This window comes from Centruroides sculpturatus, unplaced genomic scaffold (genome assembly GCF_000671375.1).
Source record: "Centruroides sculpturatus isolate CEXI.00-Female unplaced genomic scaffold, Cexi_2.0 scaffold139, whole genome shotgun sequence".
Classification (NCBI taxonomy): domain Eukaryota; kingdom Metazoa; phylum Arthropoda; class Arachnida; order Scorpiones; family Buthidae; genus Centruroides; species Centruroides sculpturatus.
The window spans coordinates 203,022-221,398 of NW_019384370.1; the positions used below are offsets into that span (position 1 = coordinate 203,022).

Consider the following 18,377-nt stretch of genomic DNA (forward strand, 5'->3'; position numbering starts at 1 on the left):
AATTATAGATTCTTTGTAATATGCTTTGTGAAAATTTAGATTTTCTACATATAGAAAAGTGTCATTTATAATTTAAATATATTTTAAAGCAAGATCATAAATTGTGTCTTGAAACAGAACATCTTACAATATATAAACAAAGAAGCCAGTTTGTAACAATTAGTTTAGTAATATTTTGGTAATTAGGATTCCAATGCTTTTGTGAAAAAAAAAACTTGTTTTGTTTCTTAACAAGGCAAGCATACCAGCAATGATAGTGGGCACAATAGTTTATCAATGTCCCAAATAACTAGACAATGTTGTGATGCTACTCTATAGATAAGAAGTTTTATAAAACAGATGTTAAGACAGATGACAGTTTTAGAAACAGGAAGGGGAAAAAAATGTATGCTATGCTTTCCTTTGTTTGTAGATTGTTGGCAAATTTACAGTTTTTTAATTATGTTCCAAACATAAATAAGTATCTTTCTCTTTAAAAACTCATTTAAACAAGAGAATATTTTAAATTAATTTTTATTTTGACACTTTAAAATCTGTAAACACAAAAAAGAGATAGTAAAAGCATTTGAAATCAATAACAACAAAAAATATTGATTTTGTAAAATAGCATTTTTTCAAATTTTTTTTGCATGAACTTATAAATTAACAAAAAACAGTGATCCTGAGTTCAATATCAAATGGCAGTTCAACACATCAAAACAATTTCCGGTAAAATTCATATTTAATATTAACAAAATGGATAACAGATGATGTCCTGAGATATATAAAAATCTTTAAAAGTAATCATTATTCTCTGTATTTTATTATGCTAATAGAAAGTCAGATCTATAATAAAAACTTTTCCAATGATGATGAATTTAAAACTTTGAATTCAATCAATGGCAATAATTACATTTAGGATGACATCTTATGCCATTCACGCCGCACTTACATCCTCCGCTTGTATCACCACGACCCTATAATTTATAAAGTAAAATAAGTTGTACAAGTAAAAATTTAAATAATAATATAATATAATACCTTGCTTGTAATAATACTTACTCCCGGTCCCCATCGGCAACCCTTGGTCACCCAGCATATTTCTGTCAGACAGACCGAACATTTCAGCCAGTCGCATCCCCACTTCTTCATAAGTACTATGTGACATCGAGGGCACCTCATCGCTTCACCTTTTACTAACATCTCCTATTTGAAAATGATCTAATTATTTTTTCCCAAAACTTGTTTTAAAATGACAGAAACAGAAATACAAAAAACTCACATCGAGGTAATCTTTGGTTTTTTTGGCTTCGTCGCTTGTTGTAGAATTGAATTCTAACTCGTCCTGATACTGTCTGCAGTTTCGACCTTCGTGAATTACTTGGCATGTGAGACAGTTCAGACGACTACAGACGGGACATAAAAACAGATTGACTTTGTCTTCGTACAGGCACCAGCCGGGACAGTCCGGCGTTTTACAATGAAAACTGTTTTTGGCTTGGCTTTCGGCCGCGGCAATACTTCTCTGAAGATGCCGTTCGAATATTTCGGGAGAGACCAACTGAAAAGCAAATTTTATAAATATTTTCTTGTAAAAAATAAACATGTCTAGAATTCTCTTTCCTTCTGTGATAATGCTAAAAATATTTTAGTTTAATTTTCAATAATATGTTTTACATTTGATGTTACATCCATTTTTAAAAAAACATTACAATTATGAAATATAAACAGTGAATTCTGTGTTTTAATTCTTTACTTTATAAATTACATAATGTATTCAGAGAATATATATTCTAGAAATTTTGATTATCCTTAGTTAACTTTTAGTTCCAATTTTTTTAGTGTTATTACTGATTCAGAATTATGTATTTTTTCATGTCGACAGTAAGTCTTTGACATTCCAGAATATTCACGAAAAAAATAAGTTATTAAATTTCCTTCTTTTAAATGCTTCACTTGAAATTTATTAATTTTTTTTAATTCTAATTAATTCTGCATAACAAGAATATCACATTCATTTTATATTTTGAGTAAATAAAATAATAACCAAACTTGTTCCATTCAAAATTATTACTAAACATTCAGTGTAAATTCCATAAATTGAGTTTAATATCTGATAAATAATATAAAATTTTGTTTGATGGGACTTATTTAGGCAATTGTTAAATTTATTATTTAACAAAAATTACATTATTAAATATATAACTTAGTATTATTTTTATAAATTTTAATTAATTTTGAAGTTATTAGAGATTTTAAATATTGTTTAGTATAATGAAATGTTTAAGATAATTTCATTTATTATTAACCAGACAAGTATGAGTGTATAAGTGAGTATGCAAGTGTGAGTGAGTGAATGAATGTGTGCACTTGTATGCATGTAATCAAAATAATTATTACCATTTCACAACTGATCCTGTGTTATTTTATGCAACTTATTTGCATATATAAAGTAGAATATTATTTGTAAAAAACTAAACTAATAATTAAGTAAATAACAAAAAAGAATTAGCAATTTAGGTTGCATATTAAGTGTTCATGAGTTGAATGAAAGTTATCAATACAGTTTAATAAACAATTTTTATCACAACTACAAGAAAATATTGATTTCAAACATTGTGAAAATTTTCACATACCATACTTTCCACATTAAAATTCTGAGGCATTTTTGTTTTAAAGGCAGAGTGGCCCAAAAGTCAGTGAATGGATATGTTTTAAGAATGTTAGCAAGTAGTTGTTTCAAACAAGTTTTAACCTAAGAATTCTTAAAACGTATCCTGTTTAACTGATATTTGGATTACTCTGCATAATCCAAATAAAAATATCTTTCTGATTCTTATAAACACAGTTTCCATTTTTCATAATATAAATTATCTGAAATGAATAGGAACACAAATTTTACTTATTTTGTCATACTGAAAAGTATGAACCCAAAGAATACTCTGAGATTCACTCCTAACTTAAAATGGATATGTTTATGTCTTAAAAGATTTAATAAATAATCCAAAATTTTGAATTGTGCTGTTTGGAACAACTTTAGCCATAAATAAAACTACACAATTATTAAGATTACCAACTGAATTTACATAAGCAATTTTTCACATATTATAATTTATTTAAGGAAAAATATAATTAGTAGATTGAAAAAATTCTTTAATAGTGACAAAAATGTTTCATTAATACAGTGGTTCTTAACCTGGGATATATGTATATATGTATGTATGTATGTATGTATGTATGTATGTATGTATGTATGTATGTAGGTGTGACTTGCAAGATAAATATTATCTTGTATAAAATTGTATCCCAGAACAGCTGTTTTGAGAAGAAAATTTTCTTTCTTTATTTAATTGAATTTCTTAAATTTTAGTTCTCAATGAAAACATATAAAAGTGTCTTTTTTAAAAATATAATTTAGATTTAGCATCGTATATTATTTTATTAACATTAAAAAAAAATATATATATATATACTACTGTTACTATTGTAAATTCCCGACCTAGACTTAATGCTTTATATTAATGAAGATGCATCTAAAGTTAAGTAAATAATAAATTTTTCTCAGAAAGCAAGAATGCATTTTAAAATCTCAAATGAAAATGTTTAAATGGTGCAGACAGAGAATAAGATTAAGAATCACTGGTTAAATGGGTATCTAAAATCAAACAATGTTAAGATTGAACGTAATATCAAACTAATGAGCATTTTGTTGAATATCACCTGATATTACCATATTTACTTGAATGTAAGATGCGCTTTTTCAGATTTTAGTATCTCCGAATGTAGATTTGAAATGAATACATCATAATTAGTGATCTCTAGCGTCATACATCTTATTACTTTGTCACTAGAAGTCACTAACTCCATTGTGTCATTTTAATAATTTTATTAGATTAATATTCATAATAGTAACTATTTAAGAGATCGTCTTAGCTCAATCTCGTTAGTATGCTACAATAACATTGAAATTACTTGAATGAAAATTCTGAAAAAGTCATGCAGCATCTTTCAAAAAATTATATCTTTCTGATGCTTTAAACAGCACTGAAGATGATTGTATGCAGGAAGATATGAACATTGAATCTGGTATTTCAGAAGAGCCTAACACAAAGTGAAGAAGTTTCTTACTTCAATACCAAAGAAGACATTTATATATAAAAAAAAATCAGTATTTATTGCAAGTAAAGTAAGTTACTTTACTGCAATAAATACTGATTCTTTTGATATAAATTTGTCTCGAGTTGTCTATTTTTAGAAAAACCCACATGTGAGAATGTAGAAATTAAGGTGCATCACGTATTTGAGTAAATACAGTAGTTACCAGTGGCATAGCGTGGGTGTCAGCTGCCCAGAATGGAGGAAAATTTCGCTGCCCCCTTATTTAAGTATCTCAATTTAAGACTAAAATTCAGTTTTGTCACAGAATAAGTAATGAAAAATTCCATGCTCATTTCAATCAGTCCGAATTGTAGGTGCGACAAAAATATGAAATGAAATGGTTCTAATTTTTACAAGATATTATTATTATTTATTGTGAAATTTTGCCACTCCCACTACACTACACCACTAGTAGTTACCTTATTATTTAAATTTATATATATGCCAATTTTGAAGAAAAATTAGATGATTAATAAATAAATATTTACTTCTAATTATGTATTTAATAGCTTAAATTTATCAAAAATAAAAAAACAGCAAAAGTTTCATTATATTCAGATTCTTGAAGATCTTAAATTCAAACTTGGGACACTCCTTAAATTTAGGCTGTGCTTTTCAATGTTTTTGAATTTAGAGTAATAAATAATTTTTAATATTGTATTACTCATTAATTATAATTTAACTAATCAATAATCATTAAACAACTTTATAAATTTAATTCTAGATATTATATATCCTTTTATAGAATATTTGGAAAACTTTTTTATAAACATAAGTTTATTTTTTATATTTAGTTACATTTGAATTAAATTTGTTATTCATTCTAATCAGAAGCCAATAAAGTACTAAAAAGTATATTTTATGAATGTAAACAAAATGTAAAACCAACTATTTTATGGTGTTATTTAATAAATAAAGCAAAAATTACAAGATAAGCACTAATTTATTAAATAACTTTGCAAGACAATTAGTTTTACTTGTTGGTGTGTGTCACATAGCTTATATCTTTATGAATGTATAATATTAAAACCAATAAAAATAGAAATTTTTAATATAAGTTGAAAAATTTACGATAAAATATGTAAATTAATTAGAGATGGGTAAATGTCACTTTTCTTGAATTTGAATATTAACCAGATCTTCAATACATGAAATATCCAGTAAACTTATTTAAGGTATTTATTTATTATTTAACTTTCAAACGTGCTTGGGATCTAGTTTGTTCCTTCTTGTGGCATATTAAACCGAGGTGCTGAAGATACATTTCCAGATTGGGAACTTTTCAAGTCAACTGGGAAAAAATGGGGATGAAATATTAATGGGAAATTTTAAAGGAGAATATTATATTTTCAAAGGGAAAACCAGGAAATTTAAATTATAGTTAAATAAAAAATTGTTTCTAAACTTTTTATTGCATTCCATGTATTATTATACATGGAATGCAATAAAAAGTTTAGAAACAATTTTTAAATGGAAACAAGCTTGTTCCAATTAAACTTGTAAAATATCTATAGTTCTATCAGGATGCTGTTATATAATTTTACAACATCCTGATATAACTAAAGATATAAAAAAAAGTAAGTAGTATCATCAAATTGACTTTACTTTTAATCTCACATATGTAATAAATGAGTGGAATTAAAAAATATTTCTTTGGTTAAAAATTTTTATTTCATAAAATAATCAAAACTTTTCTATAAGGTTTTAAATGTAATTTTAATAAGTCAAATTATGGTTATTAACTTAATATTAACTCAATGAAAATATGTTACACTTTATAAATGCAAGTTCAATGTTACAAGTTTTATACACTTCTCCATAATACTTAAATATAAACAATGAAGTATCTAATTCTTAATATATCATCATCAACTAAAAATAATTAAGTTATTTTTAGTTGATTTAAGTTATTATAGTTTCACAAAGTTCCAACGACTTTGTGAAGCTATAATAAAGCAAGTGAAATTTAAGAATTTTCACATTCTTGCAATATATTTGAAGCATGTGAACACACATCTAAATAAATCCAGTATTTGGTTTATCATCATATTATATAAAGTGAAAAAAAAAATGTGATGATTGTACAAGGATTTTTAAATGAAATAGAACTGTATTTTCAATTTATATGTATTATGGTTTTCCTTCTTTCAACATCAGGTATCTCACTTTATTCTTACATATTTTCAAATTATGAAATATAACAAAGATGAAGAAATTCAATAAATAACTCTTCAAAAACATTTCAATAAAAAGTTAAGCATTGAAAATATGAAAACTTTATCTGTAAAATTTCCCCACAATATAATCAAATTCACAAACACTTTGGGTTGCCATATATTCAGTTATCTCCAAAGTGAAGAGGCAAGACACTGTCTGTACATATGATACAATATTAAAGGTATTCTTAGTATTTGCAGACAGTATTTGCCTATCTCTAAAACTAATATTTGAATTCAGGTTGGAGCATTAGTGTGCCCTAGTATTCATTAAGCTGTTTAAGCTGATGTCTTCTTGAAAGAACAGAGTTTGTCCCAATGAGTACATTAAAACCTCTATAAAAATCTACTCTATAATAAAGTAGGTTTTCTGAATTTATGTGTTAAACTAACTAACTTGTCAATTTTTTTTATTTGGTTGTACTTAATTTTAATTACCAAACAAATCTACATAAATATGTATGAGAAGTTTAATTTCCCAGAAAAGTTTTCCTATATATTATTGCTTGTGTACTCACAATAGTTCTGAGACTATAATAAACAATTATTTTGATCTAAATTGAAATGAACAAACACTTTTTGGAAAATACACTTTAATTGTGTTTAAATAAACAAAATTAATAATATTCTTAAAAAGAAAACAAAATTTAAATTTCCTAATTATTTGTGTTTGAATGATATATTGAAATATTCCCATTATAGTATAAAGTTAAGAGTGGTGACTTTTTGATTTAAAAAAAAACAATCCAACTTATTGTTATTTTGGTTATTAAAAATATTCTCCAATTATTTAAAATGTAAAATAAAAACTTGTAAAAAATTTAACTCAGGTTTGTACATTAAATATTTATTTCAATAAAATAACAGGATTGTATTACTTTCATAATATATTTGCTTTGTTTTTCAATTAGAAAAATATTAAAAATTGATTTAATAGAATTTGATAATATAGTTTTTTCTTTTCATTTTTGAATCTTTCCATGAAGAGGGCATGACATGAAGAGGGCCTTCTTTCAAACTCAACATGGATTTACCAGGCTCACAATGAGTGTGGTCTGATACTGAGAGTCACCTGACTTATCTGGGATAGACTGCCTGTAAAAAATTTCCAAGATTATCAACTGGGAGTCAAATCTGATCTCCATAGTGGCAGGCTGTTGTTTTTACTGCATCAACCATTCTGACAGCATTTTAATTAATTTATTATTTATCTTTAAATTTACTGTATAAATTCATAAAATTTTGTACTTTTTATTTATTGCANCAATATATGATATATCGTTTTTATTTTTTTTTTTTCAAAAAATATGTTTCGAGTAGAGACTAATAAACATTAACCTGTCGTTTAAACGTGTTTTTTTTTATACTTTATTTTTTCTGCTCATTAACGTTGTTCGAAAACTATTAATATAAAAAATTGCCTACCTAATATGCCATAGAAAAACTAGATTTCCGAACTGATTAAGGATAAGAAATAATTCTTATTTTAATCATAATTAAGCCATTCTTTAACGTTCTTCTTTAAAAGACTGTTTGTTAAGCTATCCTGTCGGAAGTGTAGGAAAAGTGATGAAGGGAATTATGTATAAGATGTTAGAGTTTCCCGCATGAGTTGCCTTTTGGAATGAAACTTGGAGGACAACTTTGTGTTTGCAGTTGTGACGGACAAAAGAGTAGAGAGAAATCTCTCCTATGACTCGCTTGTGTCAGTAACGCAGCCAAACGTAACATCTGCCTGGCTTGTTATATGTTAGATAGAAATCGTTGACACTTCAATAGCACTTAATCAGTTATTTTTATTACTACTTTTTATATTGACACTATGGTTATACTCTAATTACCGCTTTTTTTCCCTTTCTTTTTTTTGAAATCGGTTGAAGAGGAGCCAGGTTTTAATCAGGTGTAACTTACAAAAAATATTAAAAATCCTATATAAAGATACAAAATGTAATTTTAGAGTACAAACGCCTATAATTTAAAACTTAAGTTAGAATCAATTTTAAAAGCAGAAACATTCGACACGCCACTCACATGTCAACCTTTGCCAAATTTAGTACATATTTAAAAATACATAACAGGAAGGCCGATATGGTGGCTAATTCTTTGATCTCCTTTAAAAAATTGCTTAAAAATCTTTAATACTTAGCATTTTTCCTAAAATAAAACTGCTTTTCTCTTACAACTCGCGTTCTATATTAAAGATCGATTTTTTTTTTCAACCTTCGTATTTTTTTTTAAATTCTAAATATATTCGAGTTATAACGAATAAAGAAATATAGTTATAAGTTGCATTGAAAGTTGCAGATTAGTTCTGTTGTAAGAGTTAAAAGGAGAAAGAGTAAAATATGAGAATCCTAACACAACAGACAACAGAGACCAAAGATAATTGGAACAACGACCAGGTGCTGGACCCAAGACGTAATGACGGTACCCTAAAGGTAAAAGCAACCGAACTGACCCAGGTCCGATTGATAATTTTTTATCTACTTGAGGCAGAAATCGTTAACAAGTCGTATTACTGCAGGCAATTTCGTTTGCTGTGTCATATAGGGATTCATTTGTACAGTAGGGATTTTCTTGTACTAAGTTATGGCTTCTCCAAAATAATAAGTTACTTTTCGTCCTAAAAAAGTACGAAAATAACTTCGTGCCATATATAAATATTACCTTTTTTTAAACGTAAATAATCTATTTAAATTAGTTTTTTTTTAAAAAAAAACAGTGGTGCGAGCGAGTCGTGGGTGTTTAGAATTGGTGTCTTTCCCGAATGACACATATGTTTACCTTAAAGATAGAATTGCAGGGGGTCCACGATTCAATTTTATTGATATCAATATCTTGCATAAGTTTGGAAGTTGATGGAGATTTGGTAGAACATATCTTACTAACAGGCTTAGTAGCTTCGAAGTTGATATTGAATGGTTTCCTCGCATTGATCTGGGTCAGTAAGCTCGTTTTTATGTTCTCTTTATCTTTTGTCTCAATCAGGTGACTTAAATCAATACAATCTTAAATTTTTAATGTTTATATCTGTTATAAATATATTAATTTATATATATNGCATCGATACCGTTATCGGTATTGGTGTCAGTCTGAAAGCATCGATACCGGCCAGTATCGTTATCGAGTATCGAAATTGAAAATCAGGCAACTGTCGCTTTTCAGCCTGTCGCGTCACCTTCCAATTATTTTTACTGCCAAGAAGATACAAATATCCCACTGTTTGCGCGGTGGATGCGTTCCAAAGAACGCTGTGTAAAAGGACACTGCGTAAAAAAGTACAATACATGCATCCGAAATATGCTCGATTGTATTCACAACTTCAATGAAACGAAACAAGCAATTTACAAAAGAAACACAAACTTTTATTATTCTAGCATCATTTATCATTAGCATTATTTGTATGTAGAATAGAAGAGAAAGCATAAAATCGTCATACAGCATTCTCTAATGTATAGTACAGTACCTAAATACTGAACTGTGCTTAAAAAATAAGTATCTGAACAAAGAAAACAATCTCAGATTATCAATAATGTGTTAAATTTCACAACTGTTAGGCTATGATTAACCTAACAGTTGTGAAATTTCTATACTACACACATCTATACTAAGTAACGACATCTATTAACAATACACAGAAACTTTTTATCCAATCTAATATTCAATATAACCGTTACTTATTAGTCATGACAACCGAAAACTGCGTGGGAGCAACGAAGTCTAACAAGTGAGAGGAAGGCTGTATTATTGAAGATTCAGATGAAAAAGGTACTTATCGCGAAGTCAACTGTGTGCGACCAGCAGATGCAAGTTTCCTTTTATTTATTTATTTATTACACTGTATTTACGTACTTTATTTATTGTTTTAGAGTTCAAATTTATTGTTAATTCATTTAATAATGTTTTAATTACCTTAAGTTATGTGTATTTGCTTTTTAAGTTTATCGAAATGGGTATTTGGGGGATATCGGAATGGTTAATTTACTTTCCATTACTCTTAATCGGAAAAGTTACTTCGGTCTTCGAATGTTTCAAAGTTCGAACGGTCTCCTAGAATGAATTAAATTCGAAGTATAGTAGAGCATCGATTATCCGAATGTTGATCAACCAAAACGTCAATTAACCGAAAGCTTCCCAGTTAGCAAATTTAAATTTCCACTAGTGCTGTGGCGCTGCAATCTTTGGCTATGTCTTGGGCTACTCCAATATTAATTTTGTTGGTGTGCATGTTTTAGCTGGCAGCACTGGCGTGACCATGAGAGGGTACTTAAGAATGTGCCAGGATTTGAACGAATTTCAACATGGGATAGGTTAATATATTTTTTCATGCATAATTGGTTATCCAAAAAATCAATTTTCCGAACAACCCCAGTCCCCAATTGATTTGGATAATCAATGCTCTACTGTATTTTGTAAATACAAAATATACATTCTGAACTAACAAAATCTTCTTATCCAAAATCTTAGATTTATTTAAACTTTCTTATCTACAGAAATGTTCTTGGTAAGACTATGAATTATAATATTAATCCAATATGCAAAACAATTTAAGAATAATAAACAAAGACAACAGGTTTAACTATCATTTTAAGTAAATCAAGATGGAAAAACTTAATTATCTGCAAATGCCAATCCATGGATAATTTTTTTCTCTTTTGATCCATCTTTAAAAATGTACTTACTTTTAAATTTGTAAAATAGTATTAATTTATATAGCTTTTTTACATTTTCATCTTGGACAATGTTATACTAAGATATAAAGTCTGAATGAAAATTCTTAGCATATCTAAAAATGGAAAAGGGCACTAAGAAATAAATGAATCAATGAGACCAAAATAGTAGAAGTTATCTATGGATTCATAATATATATGATTAGTATATCTGGATTATTAAACTGAATTATATATTCTTTGCATCTTGTATGATATTTGTTTAGGAATATTAATTGACTACTTTTATTTACATATTATTGTAAGGTTTATAAAATGTTAAGATTAATTCATTCTATTAATCTGGAGATTACCTTATATTCACTTTATCAATTTGCTATTATTATATTCTGTTTGCAATTTTTTGTAAAAAGAAACTGCATTTATTGATGAACATAATTCATTACAGATAGATACTTGCTAGACAAGTCAATAAAAGAATAAAAGAGCAAGCAACCAACACTAAACATGATATATTATTATAAGACAGCAATAAATGTATCATATGTGTAAAAGAAAAAAACATCAAAAATATATTTGTGATAAAAAAAATGTTTATAATTAATCCATTTAAATATTCTAACTATTTAAAAAATCATGTAATCCCAAAACTGATTTTTAACAAAAGAAAAATGTTTTAGGAACTCCTTAACATGAATCTTCAAAAACATTTCAATAAAAAGTTAAGCATTGAAAATATGAAAACTTTATCTGTAAAATTTCCCCACAATATAATCAAATTCACAAACACTTTGGGTTGCCATATATTCAGTTATCTCCAAAGTGAAGAGGCAAGACACTGTCTGTACATATGATACAATATTAAAGGTATTCTTAGTATTTGCAGACAGTATTTGCCTATCTCTAAAACTAATATTTGAATTCAGATTGGAGCATTAGTGTGCCCTAGTATTCATTAAGCTGTTTAAGCTGATGTCTTCTTGAAAGAACAGAGTTTGTCCCAATGAGTACATTAAAACCTCTATAAAAATCTACTCTATAATAAAGTAGGTTTTCTGAATTTATGTGTTAAACTAACTAACTTGTCAATTTTTTTTATTTGGTTGTACTTAATTTTAATTACCAAACAAATCTACATAAATATGTATGAGAAGTTTAATTTCCCAGAAAAGTTTTCCTATATATTATTGCTTGTGTACTCACAATAGTTCTGAGACTATAATAAACAATTATTTTGATCTAAATTGAAATGAACAAACACTTTTTGGAAAATACACTTTAATTGTGTTTAAATAAACAAAATTAATAATATTCTTAAAAAGAAAACAAAATTTAAATTTCCTAATTATTTGTGTTTGAATGATATATTGAAATATTCCCATTATAGTATAAAGTTAAGAGTGGTGACTTTTTGATTTAAAAAAAAACAATCCAACTTATTGTTATTTTGGTTATTAAAAATATTCTCCAATTATTTAAAATGTAAAATAAAAACTTGTAAAAAATTTAACTCAGGTTTGTACATTAAATATTTATTTCAATAAAATAATAGGATTGTATTACTTTCATAATATATTTGCTTTGTTTTTCAATTAGAAAAATATTAAAAATTGATTTAATAGAATTTGATAATATAGTTTTTTCTTTTCATTTTTGAATCTTTCCATGAAGAGGGCATGACATGAAGAGGGCCTTCTTTCAAACTCAACATGGATTTACCAGGCTCACAATGAGTGTGGTCTGATACTGAGAGTCACCTGACTTATCTGGGATAGACTGCCTGTAAAAAATTTCCAAGATTATCAACTGGGAGTCAAATCTGATCTCCATAGTGGCAGGCTGTTGTTTTTACTGCATCAACCATTCTGACAGCATTTTAATTAATTTATTATTTATCTTTAAATTTACTGTATAAATTCATAAAATTTTGTACTTTTTATTTATTGCAGTTAATATTTATAAATTTTTATATAAAAGTATAGTAGAGCATCGATTATCCGAATGTTGATCAACCAAAACGTCAATTAACCGAAAGCTTCCCAGTTAGCAAATTTAAATTTCCACTAGTGCTGTGGCGCTGCAATCTTTGGCTATGTCTTGGGCTACTCCAATATTAATTTTGTTGGTGTGCATGTTTTAGCTGGCAGCACTGGCGTGACCATGAGAGGGTACTTAAGAATGTGCCAGGATTTGAACGAATTTCAACATGGGATAGGTTAATATATTTTTTCATGCATAATTGGTTATCCAAAAAATCAATTTTCCGAACAACCCCAGTCCCCAATTGATTTGGATAATCAATGCTCTACTGTATTTTGTAAATACAAAATATACATTCTGAACTAACAAAATCTTCTTATCCAAAATCTTAGATTTATTTAAACTTTCTTATCTACAGAAATGTTCTTGGTAAGACTATGAATTATAATATTAATCCAATATGCAAAACAATTTAAGAATAATAAACAAAGACAACAGGTTTAACTATCATTTTAAGTAAATCAAGATGGAAAAACTTAATTATCTGCAAATGCCAATCCATGGATAATTTTTTTCTCTTTTGATCCATCTTTAAAAATGTACTTACTTTTAAATTTGTAAAATAGTATTAATTTATATAGCTTTTTTACATTTTCATCTTGGACAATGTTATACTAAGATATAAAGTCTGAATGAAAATTCTTAGCATATCTAAAAATGGAAAAGGGCACTAAGAAATAAATGAATCAATGAGACCAAAATAGTAGAAGTTATCTATGGATTCATAATATATATGATTAGTATATCTGGATTATTAAACTGAATTATATATTCTTTGCATCTTGTATGATATTTGTTTAGGAATATTAATTGACTACTTTTATTTACATATTATTGTAAGGTTTATAAAATGTTAAGATTAATTCATTCTATTAATCTGGAGATTACCTTATATTCACTTTATCAATTTGCTATTATTATATTCTGTTTGCAATTTTTTGTAAAAAGAAACTGCATTTATTGATGAACATAATTCATTACAGATAGATACTTGCTAGACAAGTCAATAAAAGAATAAAAGAGCAAGCAACCAACACTAAACATGATATATTATTATAAGACAGCAATAAATGTATCATATGTGTAAAAGAAAAAAAACATCAAAAATATATTTGTGATAAAAAAAATGTTTATAATTAATCCATTTAAATATTCTAACTATTTAAAAAATCATGTAATCCCAAAACTGATTTTTAACAAAAGAAAAATGTTTTAGGAACTCCTTAAGATGAACAATAAGCTCATTCATACTCAGTTGTGAAAACTACAATTTTAATTAGTTTATTTCATATGTAATATGTTGTACAATTTTACCATAATTTTTTTTTATAAATATTCTAAAAGAAAACAAATCAGCCATATTAAAATGCAAGAAGTTTCCAAAATCTTGATAAAAGCAGGATACAATAATAAACTTTTTACTTACAAAAAAATCATTAACAGAAATATTTCCAAATGTCCTTTGCATACACTTTTGTTCATAGTTTTTTTTTAACCTCTTTCATTATGTTTAATGTTATGAATCTGTCTCTCTAAATAACAATTAGATGGGCTGACACAATATGCTAAAACAACATAAGCCTGTCTGGCAAAGAAGACAGGTTTATGATTTGCAGTGGATAAACTGAAATGTTAAATAATGTGGATCATTCATTAAAACATTCTTGCAAGATTATAACTTTGTTAAATTTTTTAATCTGTTATATGATGTACAGTACATTTAAATTGCTTTTATTGAAAAATTTAGATATATTTAATACATTTTACAGTGTTTTATATATTTGATGTGGCTGAAAAAATACTAATGTGACAGGTTTATCTTTTCAAGGGCAAAAAGATATAGTGAATTTAATTTATGATTCTCCCACAAATAGGAATGACAATGGAATTCATACAGCTTGTTCGAGAGTGTGATAAACTTGAATCCTTGCTATTCCAAATATTGTATTTTGAAATAAACCGTTTCCTACATTAAATTCAGAATTAAATCACAAGTTACAGTCAAATTTTTTAAAAATAAGTTTTACACATTTGCTTTTTGTTTGCAAAATTGAAGCAAGCCTAATTTTTTAAAATAATTTATTACACTGTTTTCCCTTTCAGTTTCATGAAATTAATATTCTAAAATTTTTACTGATGATGAACTGAAAAGTTTATCATTGGCAAAATTCATATAACTTGATTGAGTATGTCTTGTTAATATTTCTTCTAAACTTGCAAGATTCTCTCAATGAATCAAAAGACTTAAAACATTCACAAAATTCCAAATACTTTCATCTTTTTAATGTCATCCAATAAAGCAGTGAAATAAAGTATTTTTACATTTTTATGCAATGAAACTTGCACAAAATCTGTATTACTTCAAAAATGTGATAGAAGTGAGACTGCATAAAAGTATTGAACCATGCACATGACTAAGCAAAATAATAATGATAAAAACTAAAATTTATTTCAGTTGAACTTAAGAAAAATTTAAATCAATCTGAAACCATTACTAAATAATAATTAGTCACACAAATGTAACACTTCACTCAAAATATTAGTCATTTAATCATTGCTACATATCCAAACTATACTGATTTCATTTACAGAATAGTCTAGCCTCATTGCACTGTACATGCATGCAAGGCTACTAAAGATTAGCCTGCGTTTCATGCATGTCAGTTATTGATCAGAAAAGTATTAAAATCATGATTTGAAAGATTTCTTAGTTTATTCAATAAACTTTAAATAAATAAGCTAAATTGAAATTTTCAAACATTTAGGAAGGATAGGCTTTGTCAAAAACCTGTTGGATATTTTGCCACTGATAATTTGTCTGTTTTGTAATTGTAGTTTAAGACTACAGAATACAAACTACTGTGACTGTACTAGAATAGACTAATGTATGTATATCAAAAAGTCTGATTTTGTAGAACGTATTTAGATGCACACAGTACATATTGCTTAATAATAATCATCTATTATTATTGTTTTGACAAAAACCTAAGTGATAGTTATATATTACATTGATTTAGCTAAAAAGATAATAGTTAATCAATATCCTGTTTGACATTTCATTAATGTAATAAGATACTTTGTTATTATTGTTTGCTTCATATCTAGTAGAATCCATTATCATTTTTGGTGATTGGCTATTCCATCCAATTTTTATACTAGATTTGTCACAATGGTTTAGACACAGAAGACAACTTTTACTCCTTATAATAAATATCCTTTATTGAAATCTAAATGCATTTTGAACTTTTTTAGTCCCTCTTCAGTCAATTTTACAGTTGTTATTCCAACATTTGATAACCTTACAATAAAATTTAAAATCATGTAAAACATTGTATATTTATATAACTTTAAACTTTAACTTTATATAGCATTTTAAAAAATTTCAATAAAGACATAGTTTTAATTCAAAATAATCTCATAGCACTTTTAAAACATCTAGATGACAAACTTATACATTCCCATATAAACATACAAGTTTGTCAGCTAAATATTTTAAAAGTCTTATGAGATTATTATGAATGTAAACTATGTCTTTATTGAAATTTAAAAAAAAATGTTTAGTGTGAGAAACCAGGGATTACAGGGGTTACAGGGATTCACTGTTATTCCCTTGATCAGCATTGGGATGGTAAGTCACGCTCAATTGTCACTGGATGGCTATACCATGTTAGAATTATGTAGGAGGGCTTTTTTAACATTGAGTGGAGAGGTGCAATGAATCCGTCAATAGGGTGACTGCTCTCCAAATAAAGACAAGTTACTAGGTTAACAAATAACAAAAGTTAAATGAGTAACAAAATGGGGTTAAATACATCTATGGCAGTAACAATCGACAAGATAATTACTTAACAACATAAGTTTATATTGGATACTTCTTAAATGGTCCAATGTCTCCTAATCCTGTTTATGGGAATGTCCATGAAATGTACCTTGATCATCTTGGAGGAGAGACAGGAGATGGGAGCTGGCGAGATGAGAATGGTAATGGATGGAAGCTTGGCCTCTAGCTTCTTGGGAATGTCTGCCTCAAACTTTGAGTGCATGCACTTTTTATACTCCTAAGTAAGGGAGGAAAATCAGATGATGTAGTCCTAAGGTCAAGATGTGTCACCAGTCCATCTGATATAGGCCATAATGAAGTGATGACTTGGCCGGATTGTTGATACTTTTATTCCCAGGTGTTACGACTCTCTCTACCATATAAGGCAAACAAATTCAAAGTTCTTAGATGTCATCAACGAGATGTTGTGACTTATCACAGAAATGTATTCAAAACAGCGTTAAAGATTGTTGATTTGTAAGTTATTCGATCATCTTTTATCTATCAGACAAGAGGGCAACAGAAATGCCAGATGGAGGGAAAAAAGTGGGTTTTTTCCACTTCATAATTACATGTTACAAATTTGATTAATTAATTGCCTCCCACAGGATCTCACATTTAGTAATTTGCCTTTAAAGTTATATAAATATACAATATTTTATAAGATAAATTTTATATAAATTTAAATTTTATTGTAAGGTTATCAAATGCTGAAATAACAATTGTAAAATTGATTGAAGAGGGACTAAAACAGTCCAAAATGCATTTAGATTTTAATAAAGGATATTATAAGGAGTAAAAGTTGTCTTCTGTGTCTAACCATTGTGACAAATCTAGTATAAAAATTGGATAGAATAGCCAATCATCAAAAATGATAAAGAAGACACTTTGTGTTTTTATGCTTAAATATAAACACAACAATTATATATGTTCATTAAATCTAAAATAACACTTTAATATTTTTCTGAAATATATAAATAATTATATTGTGGACTAGATTAATTATTAAAATAATTAAAAACTGTAGCTATTAATAGAATAATACATCAAGAAATTAGAAAAATAACTTTGATGGATCATATAAGAAAAAATTATTTTCAACTTTTCAAAAGTCAAAATATTCACTTACATGTTACTGAGAACAGTTTTTTATTTCTTTAATTTGAAGATTATTTGATTAACTATGTTTGATTTTTAAATTTAAAAGTAAACTTTTCAAATTTTTTTCTGTTAAAAACTATTAGCACATTCCATTACATAAAGTTATAGTATGACAAAATATTTTATATTTCATTTCTTAATTAAGAATATGTCTTTAAATTTCAATAGTAAAAGTTATACTCACAGCTTTAATTTCTCTTTCTTGTAAATAACTGTTGCAGGAATATTCATCATTCCTGAAAGGACACTTAATAACTGCTTCTTCTGAATAAAGTACTGTGTTGGATAAGCATTCTCTAAAATAAAGAAATGAATTTTCATAGTGCAACTGCT

At 27.1% G+C, this 18,377-nt stretch overlaps 1 protein-coding gene across 1 annotated transcript in view; it reads right to left on the bottom strand.

Annotated features, from left to right (window-relative positions):
* Positions 1-151: 151 nt before the first annotated feature.
* LOC111614336 overlaps positions 152-18,377 on the bottom strand; it is a 38,944-nt gene continuing 20,718 nt past the window's right edge. The window contains exons 8-11 of the mRNA XM_023355713.1: positions 18,229-18,340; positions 1,262-1,540; positions 1,042-1,185; positions 152-956 (exon numbers count right to left, since the gene is read on the bottom strand). Of these exons, the coding sequence (XP_023211481.1) occupies positions 876-956; positions 1,042-1,185; positions 1,262-1,540; positions 18,229-18,340 (616 nt within the window). The 3' untranslated portion in view covers positions 152-875. The remainder of the gene's footprint in view (positions 957-1,041; positions 1,186-1,261; positions 1,541-18,228; positions 18,341-18,377) is intronic.